Source organism: Argopecten irradians, chromosome 15 (assembly GCF_041381155.1).
Source record: "Argopecten irradians isolate NY chromosome 15, Ai_NY, whole genome shotgun sequence".
Taxonomy (NCBI): domain Eukaryota; kingdom Metazoa; phylum Mollusca; class Bivalvia; order Pectinida; family Pectinidae; genus Argopecten; species Argopecten irradians.
This window is the reverse complement of record NC_091148.1, coordinates 14,196,372-14,212,602: the sequence shown is the minus strand read 5'-3', so window position 1 is coordinate 14,212,602 and position 16,231 is coordinate 14,196,372. Positions and strand designations below refer to the sequence as shown.

The window sequence follows — 16,231 nt, the reverse complement described above, 5'->3', positions numbered from 1 at the left end:
GCACATACAGAGGTACATCTGCTGATCGTAAAAATGGCGGAGTTGCCAATCTCTTTGTATATATGTTTCTGCTTAAACCCTGGAGTATCGAGGGTGGCAGAGTGTAACTTTCAATAATACCTTTAAAAGATTCATATACATTTGTATAGACTGTCCATATTATTCTTTTGAAAGAAACCCTGAACATTGCATTTCTGTTTAAAGACTGTTCAGTTATTACTGTATACACATCTGATGCAAGGGAACTACATAAAGACAATTATCACTATCACTATCAGTGTCAATGGACACTGTTTCCATTTCTTGGGTAGGAAAGGGACAAGGAGCTGGAATCCGGGACATTTCGACTGACTCAAATGAAGGGAATACAGGCTACATGTAGCTCATAAAGTTTGGAATACAAATAAAACAACAAAGTGCTGTCATAACTTGTATTTTTCACTTTAAACACATTTTAATAAAAATACTGGATTACATTTGTAGTGTATCTACAATGCATTTGTATAAAATTTCTCTCTTTCCATAAGTTATGATGTCCATTCTTTTAATCCAGTCCTTTCCTCATATGCATGTATGTCCTTTTGATTTAAGAACTGCTATCACATCAAAGTTTTCCATGATTAGCTTCCTGTAATTAAAAATAAGCATGTGATTAATTGTTACACATTGACTAAGGTAATATGTCATTTATTGCCAGAAGATCATTTGTCATTTAATACAAATGATCTTTAGTTCTGTAGTATACATGTAAATATAATATTGTTATTGATAAAAAAACTGGACTTGACAATCTACACAAAATATTAAACTTTAAAAGCTTTAACTTGTCTTATACTCTTGCAGGTGCTTTTATGTTTCATCTGTAACAATATAAAATATTTCTGTCACAATTACATGCATATTTTTTTTTGAATTTTAAATAATTACTATTGACTACATGTATAATATTGGATACTTCTCATTACTCTAAGAAAAGTTTGGAATTTACACTGGTCAAAGTAATTGTTTGGAGGTGGCAGTATCTTATATTTACCTGGAATTTTTATGATAATTGTTTGAACCTAAATGATAATCAGATGATTTCTAAGAAATAGTTAATGATTTAATAAAATTCTATGCCTAATACAAATTTGACAGTATAGGCTTGCCTACATGCATAATTTACTTCATTTATCATATTTCAAGTCATTTGTGAAACAGCAAACTTTTTCCTATATCTGGTTATAAACGTCTATGCTTGACGCCTCCGCCATGTTAGCACTAAATACATGTACATGTATACAGTACAGTAACTTACATGTACATTATATTACGTTTCTTCGTCACTGGTTCTGTATAGCATTCTTCGGATGTGGTCTTACTCAATTCCTTTCAAGTCCTAAAAGCTGAACATGTTGCTGACAAAGGGTTAGTGTAGTTATTCGATGAACCATCAGACAACATGCATGCTGCAGACGTATCAGCTGTACATTGACCTGTTGAACGTGCGATTGTTTACATTGCCAACACTAGTTTTTTCGCCCGTATAAGAATATCCATGCATAATCTGCATCAATCTTCATATATTTTACACTGAGGAAAATATGTAATATCACGCTTTACATAAAATCCAAATTCTTCAAGCGATTGTCGCTTCGTAAGTTGTCCAAACGACAGTGCTTCGCCATTTTGACAACAGCTGTTAGGCACGCGATTTTGTCAGGTGTTCCTTACGTCATTACAAATTTGCCGCTTATATCATTGAGAAATGCAAATCATCTATTGAGTATTGAGTGAGTAAAATTACACCAATATTTATTTGAAAATCCAGACGGCTGTATATACCGTTTTTTTATTTACGTTTCTGTAATGGATTTACTCTGAACGGATCCTTAGAATCCTTATATACAAGTAGATGTTCTTTCCGTTACGGGAGATCTCGGACCATACCGAACTCGGACTATTGCGAACTCGGACCAATACAGACTCGGCCTATTACGAACTCGGCCTACTATAGACGATACTGATATGTTCATTTCATTTCGTATGCAAAAAACAAAGCCAAAGTAGTCTAGCGTTACATGTAACTTGCATGTACTATATCGTTACAAACCAATAAAAAGATATATTATACAAATTACCTACACAATTTAAATCATCATCCTGTTTGGCTATTTAAAATGTCGGAGATGCAATTATTTCATATTAACATTCTTTGTAATAAGTCATTAAGTGGTTTTGTGTTTACTTTCTTAATATTGTATATTTAATGTAGTATATTTTGCTTCTTAACCATTAATTTAGATTACTGTATTTGGCATTTAAACTGTAGAAAATCCCGTAAATTCATTGTTTTACTTTTAAAAATTAATTGATTAACTATTGATAAAACATAACGTTTGTTGTAACACAATTTTCCACGCATTAAAATCGAAATATTGAAATATTATAACAAAGGCCTATATTATAAAAACACAAAGAGTGCTTTTATTTACGGCAGCGTATTAGGACCACTGTCTTACTGGTACTATTTGCGAATGCGCTTATATATTTCCCACGACAGTAAAAAGGAGTGCACACTCATTCGGTTTAATGAATGAATCTTCCTCCGCATCAAAGATACGTCTCGCTTCGGGCGAAACCAAGTAAATAACTGGCAAATTTCTGCGTTTTGAATGCCATAGTAGTTGCAGGATAAACAGAATACACGGATAGTATCTTACAATGCAAGGTTTATTTGGTGCTCGACACGGAAAGCCGATCGAGATGACTCGTCATCTTGACTTTCCTAAGTCTCGCACCAAAATAAACCTTGTATTGTAGGATACTAACCATGTATTCTCTATATATACATTGTATATATATTGATTGTGAGGTATGAGTCTAAGTTATAAGAAGGGTATTTTTTTACGATGGCCCATACATGTACCAGCCGGCATTCTACTCACAATTTGTATTGTGCAAAATGTACATGTAGTTTGCTTTTCTGACATTCTATACTCCAAAGTTACATGTGTAGAATGTACATGTACAAAATGCCAATTTGTTAATGTGTAAAATGTACATGTAAAAAAACCAGTTTGCTCTTGACAGTCTACACTTCAAAGTAAAATGTGTAGAATGCACATGTACAAAATCCCAGTTTTGTACAATTTGCCATTTTACTCGGGAATTCTACACAGTGATTCTACAAACTTCAACAGAAAAAAGATATAGTGAACATTACAGACATATCGTATAGGTGACACAAAACCGAAAACGTTAATAAAGGCGTCTACATGAAATATATAACATAAAAATTTGACCCATCCCCAGAGGTCTTCTATGTTACTTAAAATCAAACCATGAATCTCAGAGAATATTTATAATAAATACTGACGTCAATTTAACAAATTTGACAGTCCTTGCACATCCTTACGTGGTGTTATTGTATTAAAACCCCGAAATGTTAGATTATCTTAAACTATACACAAGTAAATGGAATCCGACTTTAATAAATTTGTAAATGAATAAAGTTAAAAAAGAATCTTGTCTATCATATATGATATCCAGTCATATATTTATTATGTATTTCCATAATTTCCTCTGCATGTTTCGCGCTGCCGTCAGTACACTTGGAGGGGGGGGGGGGGGGGGGGGGGGGGGGGGGGGGGGGGGGGGGGGGGGGGGGGGGGGCACCACTTCATTGATTAATTATACCTAACAGGTGGTAATCGATTACCTGCCGTGTATCTATATTTCGGTGACAACACAGAGGGGCTCGTACGCAGAACTGTCGAACACTTACGTAAAACTCTTTAAAATAAATAAACGCAGAGGGAGCCCTCATAAACATCCCACCCCAAATTACCCGTTATACTTACAACAGCGTGAAATAAATTGAAGATGTCGTTTGATGATTTTCCCACCTGTGTCTTAAGCTGCTCTTCAAAACGTGATCATATAATCATTATGCTAAATTTCGGATAATAAATAAGCAGACATTATAAAAGAATGCTGAACGTTCATCTGGAAGTAAGGTAAATTGTGTATAGTACGCAAGATATTTATCAGTGTGTTAACACATTTTCATTTAAATTTTATTTTTTTTTTTTTTTTTTTTTGTATTTTTTTTTTTTTTTTTTTTTTTTTTTTTTTTTTTTTTTTTTTTTGAAAAATGTGTCGCTTATCAATTAGCCATGCGAATATATTTGAAGTCAATAAATCGTTCTGACCGACACGTTATGAAATTAAAAAGGGAATAAACTTCCGTATGTTTCGGTCATCTTGAAAATTGTTAATCAAAGGAAAAATCACACTAAATGTGAAAGATTACTTTAAGTGATAGTGGCGGAACCTATCTTATTGTCATAGAATATGTTTTTTACTCCCTTTTGGCACCGTACAGCGGTCACCATTGTTTTCGTGTCCCCGGCTGTCAAAATTTTAGCTGAAAAAGCCGGTTTGCGTGTGAATTATCACCTGTAGCCATCCATGTGTCTATATAAGAGTAGAGGCTAAATGTTTTAGATGTTTTGACTAAATGTATTTCATAACCAACTTTTTGTTTTTTTTTTTTTTTTACAACCGAATCAACAAACAACAAAAAAAACTACATTTTCTTTTTTTTTTTTTGTTTAATAACCAACTTTTGATAAAGGTCCCGCAAACGGGAGACCGCCATATGTATTCTAAACCTAAGAGCTAATTCTCTTTACATTGCGCTGTTAACATTTTTTTTTGTTTTTTTAATTATAATGGTTTTATTAACTTTTGTATAATATGATCATTTTTATTATAATAATATCGCATAAGTTGATTATTGTGGGAAAAATAGATCATTTTTTTTTTTTTTTGTAAGATCTTATTGAACGCAAGACATGATTATTTTGAGACAACAGCCGTGACCTGTTTGCTTTTACTACTTGTTAAATATGAAATTATTACTTTATCTAATATCATTTTAGCGGTTGGTTTTTTTGGGTTTTTTTTTTGCGAGACAAATGCTGTGATAAAATATGGTTGTGCTAATTTGATTTTCAGTAAATTGTTATATGGGTGATGGTTGCGCCAGTTCATCATGTGCGCTGAACTGCGCGAAAATTTAATTGCGCTAAAGAACACGTAGGTGTTTAATTAGTGACATAATGTTCAGTCACTTACAGATTAATTTTGTTTATGGATAGTCTCCATGATTTTCTTCTACAACATGTACGTGATGTACATATGAATATAGCTTATTGCGATTTGTTCATTCGATATTTGCGGCGGAGTACACATCTTATGTCACATAACACTCCTTAAGTGTGTTTGTCAGTTGGTGGTGTTTCTGACGTCGCAAAGTGTATTGAAGCTGGCAGAAAAACAAATGCTGATCGTCCTTTTGATCCTGCGAAATGGCCATCAAATAGGCTGTCACGGTACTTTCGACTTAAGATTGATAGTGAAGGGGTGGTATCCTTAGTGAGAATACGATTGGCAAAAACTAGTAAAATGCTATACAGTATCATTATATGTACATCAGAAGACCACATGGTATTAGTACAGGCCAATGTCATATCCGAGTCGTTTTACTAACCCGTTGACCTTGTGGAGAGTACTTTTTAATCCATGGAGAGATAGTTGTGTACGGTGGCTGCGAAAGGACATTGCGAACAACAATAAATTAATGCATTTACACGCAATAGAGTTGCGTTCACACGCAAAAGTATTGCTATTCGTAATGCAATAGTATTTTAGGGCAATCAAATTAACTGAATAAAAAAGTACCTTCGAAATTAGCCCTTATGTATCCGATTGAGCGCATGAGGATAGGATTTCTACGGGCCACCGGTTAGCTTGATTGGTTTTCTTCACATGTAGATCTAGTCCACTATGTTAAGCAATGATGTAAAAAATTTGGAATGCCAGAATAAATTCAGGTTCAAAATATATCAATTGGAAAACACAGTAAAATTTGAATCATTTAATTATAGTTTTCAGCTCAATTTACTGTACATAATGTAACTTGTTTCTAAAATGTTTGTCTTGCCAGACGCATATTTTACAATTCGTGAACAGTACGCGTTTTTGAGTTTTTTGTCAGACACATAATTTACCACCAGATCTAATATAAATTCTTTATGAATAATAAGGATTTGATGTTCATAGTTATAGTGAAAACCATAATGATGCTGTTGTACAAGTAATTTCCACCTCAAAAGGGTTGCTGGGGTGTTGGTTTTTTTTTTTTTACATTTTTAAATTGTTTTTATTATAATTTCCATCTTCCTATTTTCTCCATGAATCATATTTTGTGTAATTATGATGGTTTTATTTTGGTAAAATTACTTTGTGGACAAATTTATGTCGCCAGTTTGTGAAAGGGTTGAAAGATGGAAGATTTCTTTCGTCAAAATATTATTGTAGACCTTTGAAACGGCCCAATTCAGTGTAGCATAACCATTTAATGTATTAAAACATGTAAACGTATGTACAAATGCATTACTGGTAAATTTCCATCATCAAAGCATGAATTGCAATAGGTTTATTAGAATAACTTAAATGTGTATTTCTTGTACTTTTCACCATCACTTGTAAACTCTCATAAAATATATAATGTGTGAATATGGATGCTTATATGTGATGGTTCAAATCCATACAAACACCAATATACTATTGACATAGCGGTAAATGTCGCAGGAAATAGCACACATTTTGAAAGACCGGCCACAGTCAACGCCATGTTTCAAACTTTCGGATAATATCGGAAAACCGAGTTGCATCACGTGGTCGACATCGGCGATACCCGTATAGATTGGAACCTCCCGAGCCGTACCACGTGGTCAATATCGGCATTACCCGTACAGATCGGAATAGATCGGACAAGTTCGGATACTTCCGAGCTATTTTAAACGTGTACACGCTAAAAATCAATATTTTATTTCAATTGTTTAATAACTTTGAGAATACAAACTTTACAAAAGTCGGTAAATATCGAAAGTTTAAAACTTAGAGAGGCGGACAAAAATATGAAGAACACTTTAAATAGAATCTACTTTTTCTACGCCAAAAGTAACGACCGACCTTGCAATCAAAACTCAAAATGAAGTCAACACTAAGACCGAAATATATATAATTTTAACGAGGAATCGTTGAAGAATCATATGTTTCCTGGGCCCACTTTCGTGAACATTCCTTAACTTTAAAGAATTCCTTAACTTAAAATTCTCCATATGAAATCATTACAGATTTTAAGGAAGGATCCTTAACTGAAGGGATTTTCCTTAACTTCTGTAATGATACCCTATCGAGAGTGTTAAGTTAAGGAATTCATCAAAGTTAAGGAATGTTCATGAAACTGGGCCCTGGGGGTGAGGTATCCTTGGTTCATACAATGTAGTTACAAAATACAAAATACCTCAAGGTTTTAAATCGGTTTACAGTATCCCAGCTGTCTGTCATATTTGAAGGCCCAATACCTTTCCGAACGGCTCGTAATTTTTAAAATGGGAATGTAAAACGAGATCGATAATTTTGTAGAGGTATTAACTTACCGTTTATACTACACGTGTCAGCACATTTTGAACAATTTGATTAAAACGAATAAAATGTAAATTTTCATAACGCGGGTCGTGTAATGTTTCCCGCCGTCGTCCTAAATACCGCGCGATAGTTGATTATTACCGTGCCAGACAGCAAGATAGCGAAATGACTCTCCACCGTTATATATTACGCAGGAAATCTTGCATATCTTTGGTATTGTAACCTCATCTTAGGCCATCAGTATATATTTTCTGATGTTATTAATGTTTTTAAGAAGCCTTTATGTTTTGCTCAGGGAAGCTAGTGGGCCTTTGAAAGGGGACATATGTTTCTAGTTACAATTCCTGACTAATCGTACTATCATATTATGGCGCAAAAAAGTTTTTAATTATTTTTCTAATGATATATCCAGCTGTAAATAAATACATATTTTCACAATATTGTGTAAAATTGCAACCTTCTTAATCTTCTTAAAACGTGTATAATTTGAATTTCTATACATGTTATGCAAAATTGATGTCTTTAACTGTTTAATGTCCGTCGATGTATCGTGTTAAAAGATTAAACGCTTAATGTTGAGTTTTTCTCCTGTATATACCTTGCTAAATTCATAAGTCATTAAGTGACGGTTTCAGGGAATTGTGCTATGTTGATTTCAAACATAAGCTTTACATGTAATTTACTGTTTAGGGATATTACATTTACGTCCATCGTCGGGTACCCACACTAGGTCGTCGAAGGTAGTTGAGTTTAGACACTGTGGTTTCCGGGGGTGTAGGTTGTGGAGCGTAGTAGAGTTTAGACACTGTGGTTTCCGGGGGTGTAGGTTGTGGAGCGTAGTGGAGTTTAGACACTGTGGTTTCCGGGGGTGTAGGTTGTGGAGCGTAGTGGAGTTTAGACACTGTGGTTTCCGGGGATGTAGGTTGTGGAGCGTAGTGGAGTTTAGACACTGTGGATTTCGGGCGTGTAGGTTGTGGAGCGTAGTTGAGTTTAGACACTGTGGTTTTCGGGGGTGTAGGTTGTGGAGCGTAGTGGAGTTTAGACACTGTGGTTTCCGGAGATGTAGGTTGTGGAGCGTAGTGGAGTTTAGACACTGTGGTTTCCGGGGGTGTAGGTTGAGGAGCGTAGTTGAGTTTAGACACTGTGGTTTCCAGGGGTGTAGGTTGTGGAGCGTAGTGGAGTTTAGACACTGTGGTTTCCGGGGGTGTAGGTTGTGGAGCGTAGTAGAGTTTAGACACTGTGGTTTCTGGGTGTGTAGGTTGTGGAGCGTAGTAGAGTTTAGACAATGTGGTTTCCGGGGGTGTAGGTTGTGGAGCGTAGTAGAGTTTAGACACTGTGGTTTCCGGGGGTGTAGGTTGCGGAGCGTAGTGGAGTTTAGACACTGTGGTTTCTGGGGGGTGAAGGTTGTGGAGCGTAGTGGAGTTTAGACACTGTGGTTTTCGGGGGTGTAGTTGTGGAGCGTAGTGGAGTTTAGACACTGTGGTTTCCGGGGGTGTAGGTTGTGGAGCGTAGTAGAGTTTAGACACTGTGGTTTTCGGGGGTGTAGGTTGTGGAGCGTAGTAGAGTTTAGTCACTGTGGTTTCCGGGGGTGTAGGTTGTGGAGCGTAGTGGAGTATAGACACTGTGGTTTCCGGGGATGTAGGTTGTGGAGCGTAGTGGAGTTTAGACACTGTGGTTTCCGGGGGTGTAGGTTGTGGAGCGTACTGGAGTTTAGACACTGTGGTTTCCGGGGGTGTAGGTTGTGAAGCGTAGTGGAGTATAGACACTGTGGTTTCCGGGGTGTATGTTGTGGAGCGTAGTGGAGTTTAGACACTGTGGTTTTCGGGGGTGTAGGTTGTGGAGCGTAGTGTGAGTTTAGACACTGTGGTTTTCGGGGGTGTAGGTTGTGGAGCATAGTGGAGTTTAGACACTGTGGTTTTCGGGGGTGTAGGTTGTGGAGCGTAGTAGAGTTTAGACACTGTGGTTTCTGGGTGTGTAGGTTGAGGAGCGTAGTGGAGTTTAGACATTGTGGTTTCTGGGGGTGTAGGTTGTGGAGCGTAGTGGAGTTTAGACACTGTGGTTTCCGGGGTGTAGGTTGTGGAGCGTAGTAGAGTTTAGACACTGTGGTTTCCGGGGGTGTAGGTTTTGGAGCGTAGTGGAGTTTAGACACTGTGGTTTCCGGGATGTAGGTTGTGGAGCGTAGTAGAGTTTAGACACTGTGGTTTCCGGGGGTGTAGGTTGTGGAGCGTAGTAGAGTTTAGACACTGTGGTTTCCGGGGGTGTAGGTTGTGGAGCGTAGTGGAGTTTAGACACTGTGGTTTCCGGGGGTGTAGGTTGTGGAGCGTAGTGGAGTTTAGACACTGTGGTTTCTGGGTGTGTAGGTTGTAGAGCGTAGTGGAGTTTAGACACTGTGGTTTCTGTGTGTGTAGGTTGTGGGGCGTAGTGGGGTTTAGACACTGTGGTTTCCGGGGGTGTAGGTTGTGGAGCGTAGTAGAGTTTAGACACTGTGGTTTCCGGGGGTGTAGGTTGTGGAGCGTAGTGGAGTTTAGACACTGTGGTTTCCGGGATTGTACGTAGATCCGGCCTTCAGTTGCCCCTCGCCAAAGAGTTATTTGTCTTCTTTCATTGTCCCGTTGTACAGTTCGTGTCATATAAGCATATTTTCGCATGAGTGAAAAAATGTCTTCGATTACAACAAGCTGTCTTTGTTCAATTTTCAAATGAAGACACTCAGGTATGTTGTATTCCAAGTTACCAGTCTTCCTAATGATTTGGTCAATTTTGCTTCAAAATTCATATCTAAAAAGTAATTATGAACATATCAAAATCAAATTAAGCAAAGGATCGTGACGTCAACATTATCATATTCTTAATGCCAATAGCCAAAACATGCTTCACAGTCCTACAGTAAACTGAAATGGCTAAGGAATTTGAAAATGTCAATGTAAAATGAGTTTGATGATTTCATAGAGCTTTAACATTCATCAGCTTACTGTAAACACTACACGTGTCATATTTTCCTAAAAAAGATGGCTATTTAATGCAAATTCCCACAGTGTTTCGTGTCACATTACGGTAATTTTAACACGCCACAAAGCAGCGAAAAAACACCTTTATTGCTTTATACATAGCTCTATCAATCAATCACTTGTTATCAAATAACTCGCACCTGTATTATTTTTCGTTATTTTTTTCCTCCATATTTCAATATGTTACAAGTGTAAATCGACCAGTAGCGCTTTTCATTGGCTTTCCCTATAGGAATTTGTAATCATTTCTTAAAGGATATATTTTTAAAAAATCAAAGTACATGAAGTTTCGAAGTTTTAATACTCATAAAAATAATACATCTAGAATTTGTTTCATGAAATTAGAATGAAAAATGATATCAGATCCTATATTTACACAAGGAATTTTGAACTTGTTTTTGTTTCTGTAACTTTATATCAGGCTATTGAATTCAAGTGAAAATGATGTGATTAACAAGTCATGTTTTACCTAATTTTCATGCATCTCTTCGCGTGATATCAAATTCTTCTATTCTTCTATTCTTCTACACGTTTTCTTGGTTTTCCAATTAGTCCGTTAATACTGGCGATTGTTGTCGTCAGCGGCATGTGACGGCTATGTAGAGTGAAAGAATTTTTTGTGTAGTCGGTAAGATACAGAATAAAAAAGAGGTAAATCTTAGTTGGTTGTATAGGCTTCATGGAATGTGTATGAGATTGAAGTCTTCGAGTGTTGTGCTTTTTGCTGCTACTGCCGTGACTCTGTGTGGTAAGATGGCGACAATAAAAAAAACCCAGTCTACCTGCACTAGATTTTGCTGTTAAAACTGTTTGAAAAAAATTAAGAATACTATTTAAAGCAACATGATTGTTGTAGTACTACAATATTTTCTATCTCTCCTCATCATGTGATTGGTCAAGTCTTTTTTCTTCTGAACAGCCTTCAGTTTCATTAAGAGATAGTCCTGAGATGGATATAACGTCAGTGATAGTAACCCCTGGGGTATCGAGGGTAACATGGGACACACTAAACCTTTTCTGTAGGTTTCATCGACCACAGTGCATCAAAAGATCAAATTACCTGTGTCTTCTGTTGCCTTCGGTTTACTATGAGATAGCCCGGATGTAGATATAACGTCAGTTATATAGTAACCCCTGGATTATCGAGGATGCTATAACCATGTAAAACAACTCAACTAGAAATTATTTCTCTTTTCATGTGAGAAGCAGGCATTTTCCAAGTAAAACCTGCACATTCATACGGTAAGCATATGTTGCAAATATGATAGCAATCAGATGATGGAATTGATAGGGAAAGTACATGTACCATCAGCTGAATATGAAACCTATCAGGCTACTGTACATGATACTGCTTTAAAAGCAATCAGTTTTGCAGGTGATAGAGCATTGTACATATGTTACAAGTTTGAGAGATGTTGTCCTCAATATTCCATGGGTTACTATCGCTGTCGCTATATACTAGATATTCCCGGGTTTGATATCATTGTCGTTACATCCTCGTTACTCTAAGGGTTACTATCACTGTCGTTTCGTTCTCGATACTCAAGGGGTTACTATCACTGTCGTTACATCCTCGATACTTCAGGGGTTACCATCACTGTCATTACATCCTCGATACTCTAAAGGTTACTATCACTGCCGTACATCCTCCATACTTTAAGGGTTACTATCACTGTCATTACATTCTCCATACTCAAGGGGTTACTATCACTGTTGTTATATACTCGATACTTCAGGGGTTACTATCACTGTCGTTACAACCTCGATACTTCAGGGGTTACTATCACTGTCGTTACATCCTCGATACTTCAGGGGTTACCATCACTGTCATTACATCCTCGATGCTCTAAGGGTTACAATCACTGTCGTTGTATCCTCGATGTTCTTAGGGTTATTATCACTGTCGTTACATCCTCGATACTCTAAGGGTTTACAATCACTGTCGTTGTATCCTCGATATTCTTAGGGTTATTATCACTGTCGTTATATCCTCCATACTCAAGGGGTTACTATCACTGTCGTTACATCCTCGATACTCAAGGGGTTACTATCACTGTTGTTATATACTCGATACTTCAGGGGTTACTATCACTGTCGTTACATCCTCGATACTCAAGGGGTTACCATCACTGCCGTTATATCCATCCCTGGACTATATGTTATAAGTAAAACTGAAATCCCTTCAGGAGATGATTAATGATCATGGTATTATTATCACTTTCTACAAATATCATGAATTTTCCTTGACTTATATATTTTTCTAAATATATGTATCAACACTCGTAACATACAGACATTTGTTTATAGAGATCGAGTGTTATCTGGAATGCAACCTGTGATATTGCTTCTTTGACCAATTAACACTGGTACATAAATATTCAATACACTGATTTCAGATTTGTAGATTAACTCTTTTCATATTAATAAAATGATGCTTTTATACCTTTACAATTTATCTTTAATTGTCCAAGTGTGCCTTAGGGATTATACTTCACCAACATCCATTGCTCGAGACACTCTAGTTCAGACACCGACATGCATTACACTGTCAGACATTTATCTATCATAATGTCTAAGTCTAGTGTCAGGGCCAGAGTATCTCGGCTACACCAGACATCTATCTGTCATAATGTCTAAGTCTGGTGTCAGGGCCAGAGTATCTCGGCTACACCAGACATCTATCTGTCATAATGTCTAAGTCTGGTGTCAGGGCCAGAGTATCTCGGGCTACACCAGACATCTATCTGTCATAATGTCTAAGTCTGGTGTCAGGGCCAGAGTATCTCGGGCTACACCAGACATCTATCTGTCATAATGTCTAAGTCTGGTGTCAGGGCCAGAGTATCTCGGGCTACACCAGACATCTATCTGTCATAATGTCTAAGTCTGGTGTCAGGGCCAGAGTATCTCGGGCTACACCAGACATCTATCTGTCATAATGTCTAAGTCTGGTGTCAGGGCCAGAGTATCTCGGGCTACACCAGACATCTATCTGTCATAATGTCTGAGTCTGGTGTCAGGGCCAGAGTATCTCAGGCTACACCAGACATCTATCTGTCATAATGTCTAAGTCTGGTGTCAGGGCCAGAGTATCTCGAGCTACACCAGACATCTATCTGTCATAATGTCCGAGTCTAGTGTCAGGGCCTGAGTATCTCGTGCTACACCAGACATCTATCTGTCATAATGTCTGAGTCTAGTGTCAGGGCCAGAGTATCTCGGGCTACACCAGACATCTATCTGTCATAATGTCTAAGTCTGGTGTCAGAGCCAGAATATCTCGGGCTACACCAGACATCTATCTGTCATAATGTCTAAGTCTGGTGTCAGGGCCAGAGTATCTCGGGCTACACCAGACATCTATCTGTCATAATGTCTGAGTCTAGTGTCAGGGCCAGAGTATCTCGGGCTACACCAGACATCTATCTGTCATAATGTCTAAGTCTGGTGTCAGGGCCAGAGTATCTCGGGCTACACCAGACATCTATCTGTCATAATGTCTAAGTCTGGTGTCAGGGCCAGAGTATCTCGGGCTACACCAGACATCTATCTGTCATAATGTCTAAGTCTGGTGTCAGGGCCAGAGTATCTCGGGCTACACCAGACATCTATCTGTCATAATGTCTAAGTCTGGTGTCAGGGCCAGAGTATCTCGGGTTACACCAGACATCTATCTGTCATAATGTCTAAGTCTGGTGTCAGGGCCAGAGTATCTCGGGCTACACCAGACATCTATCTGTCATAATGTCTAAGTCTGGTGTCAGGGCCAGAGTATCTCGGGCTACACCAGACATCTATCTGTCATAATGTCTAAGTCTGGTGTCAGGGCCAGAGTATCTCGGGCTACACCAGACATCTATCTGTCATAATGTCTAAGTCTGGTGTCAGGGCCAGAGTATCTCGGGCTACACCAGACATCTATCTGTCATAATGTCTAAGTCTGGTGTCAGGCCAGAATATCTCGGGCTACACCAGACATCTATCTGTCATAATGTCTAAGTCTGGTGTCAGGGCCAGAGTATCTCGGGCTACACCAGACATCTATCTGTCATAATGTCTAAGTCTGGTGTCAGGGCCAGAGTATCTCGGCTACACCAGACATCTATCTGTCATAATGTCTAAGTCTGGTGTCAGGGCCAGAGTATCTCGGGCTACACCAGACATCTATCTGTCATAATGTCTAAGTCTGGTGTCAGGGCCAGAGTATCTCGGCTACACCAGACATCTATCTGTCATAATGTCTAAGTCTGGTGTCAGGGCCAGAGTATCTCGGGCTACACCAGACATCTATCTGTCATAATGTCTAAGTCTGGTGTCAGGGCCAGAGTATCTCGGGCTACACCAGACATCTATCTGTCATAATGTCTAAGTCTGGTGTCAGGGCCAGAGTATCTCGGGCTACACCAGACATCTATCTGTCATAATGTCTAAGTCTAGTGTCAGGGCCAGAGTATCTCGGGCTACACCAGACATCTATCTGTCATAATGTCTAAGTCTGGTGTCAGGGCCAGAGTATCTCGGGCTACACCAGACATCTATCTGTCATAATGTCTAAGTCTGGTGTCAGGGCCAGAGTATCTCGGGCTACACCAGACATCTATCTGTCATAATGTCTAAGTCTGGTGTCAGGGCCAGAGTATCTCGGGCTACACCAGACATCTATCTGTCATAATGTCTAAGTCTGGTGTCAGGGCCAGAGTATCTCGGGCTACACCAGACATCTATCTGTCATAATGTCTAAGTCTGGTGTCAGGGCCAGAGTATCTCGGGCTACACCAGACATCTATCTGTCATAATGTCTAAGTCTGGTGTCAGGGCCAGAGTATCTCGGGCTACACCAGACATCTATCTGTCATAATGTCTAAGTCTGGTGTCAGGGCCAGAGTATCTCGGGCTACACCAGACATCTATCTGTCATAATGTCTAAGTCTGGTGTCAGGGCCAGAGTATCTCGGGCTACACCAGACATCTATCTGTCATAATGTCTAAGTCTGGTGTCAGGGCCAGAGTATCTTCGGGCTACACCAGACATCTATCTGTCATAATGTCTAAGTCTGGTGTCAGGGCCAGAGTATCTCGGGTTACACCAGACATCTATCTGTCATAATGTCTAAGTCTGGTGTCAGGGCCAGAGTATCTCGGCTACAATTTCCATTGCTTTCTTTGTCTGTCATCCGTGAAAAGGGGACAATGGTAATCTGATAAGATTTGAGATGGCAGTTGGTTTTCTTGAGGTCGACGTTTGGCAGGTATCTAATCTCATAACGACATTGTTTAATGTTCTTGATATACCTCTTTGGCCTCCTATGTCTTCTATATGATAAAAACCAAAACAGATCGGTTGCAGAAAAAAAAAAGTTTCCATGGTCGTGCAATGAACTCGTACAAAGTTATCTTTTTCGTAATATCGGTACATTTTTTGTTTGTCTACTGTATTGTATAGTCTACATGTAATGTTAATTCCATATAGTGTACGTAACAGGGCTATACTTAGCTGACATTTATTTTAAGTTATCCAAATCACAGGGACCTGGCACGAAAGTCTAACCAAAAAGTAGTTATATATCTATATATGAATGTACATGTATTATATTATCAAGGGTATGCATGAACTCTTCGGTAGAGAAAACCGACCTATTTTTTAATGAATGATTTTTTTAATAAACGGGCTCTAAATATTAGTTCTATGATACATATGTAAAACTACGGTTGATTATAAAATTCGTACCAGGTCCCTGTGA

At 38.3% G+C, this 16,231-nt stretch overlaps 2 protein-coding genes and 1 long non-coding RNA gene across 3 annotated transcripts; all 3 read right to left on the bottom strand.

Moving 5' to 3' along the window:
* Positions 1-417: 417 nt before the first annotated feature.
* On the bottom strand, positions 418-1,753 carry LOC138309258 (uncharacterized). The gene is made up of 2 exons (XR_011206229.1): positions 1,298-1,753; positions 418-628 (listed from the first exon to the last, which is right to left on the bottom strand). It is a non-coding gene; the product is annotated as an uncharacterized lncRNA (long non-coding RNA).
* A 6,430-nt stretch (positions 1,754-8,183) lies between these two features.
* Positions 8,184-9,488, bottom strand: LOC138308601 (putative protein FAM47C). The gene is made up of 2 exons (XM_069249647.1): positions 9,296-9,488; positions 8,184-9,247 (listed from the first exon to the last, which is right to left on the bottom strand). Exons 1-2 carry the CDS (start codon positions 9,486-9,488, stop codon positions 8,184-8,186), a joined length of 1,257 nt encoding a protein of 418 aa, XP_069105748.1.
* Positions 9,489-9,528: 40 nt separating this feature from the next.
* Positions 9,529-12,181, bottom strand: LOC138308600 (putative protein FAM47C). Its single transcript, XM_069249646.1, has 2 exons — positions 12,121-12,181; positions 9,529-10,013 (listed from the first exon to the last, which is right to left on the bottom strand). Exons 1-2 carry the CDS (start codon positions 12,179-12,181, stop codon positions 9,529-9,531), a joined length of 546 nt encoding a protein of 181 aa, XP_069105747.1.
* Positions 12,182-16,231: the final 4,050 nt, after the last annotated feature.

Bases quoted from the DNA above. Each gene is read 5' to 3' on its own strand.
- LOC138308600 (XM_069249646.1), bottom strand. From the start codon at position 12,181: ATGGAGAATGTAATGACAGTGATAGTAACCCTTAAAGTATGGAGGATG. The intron at 10,014-12,120 runs GTAACCTTTAGA...CGGAAACCACAG, and splicing joins GAGGATGTACGGCAGTGATA to TGTCTAAACTCCACTACGCT.
- LOC138308601 (XM_069249647.1), bottom strand. From the start codon at position 9,488: ATGTCTAAACTCCACTACGCTCCTCAACCTACACACCCAGAAACCACA. The intron at 9,248-9,295 runs GTGTCTAAACTC...CGGAAACCACAG, and splicing joins CTACACCCCCGAAAACCACA to TGTCTATACTCCACTACGCT.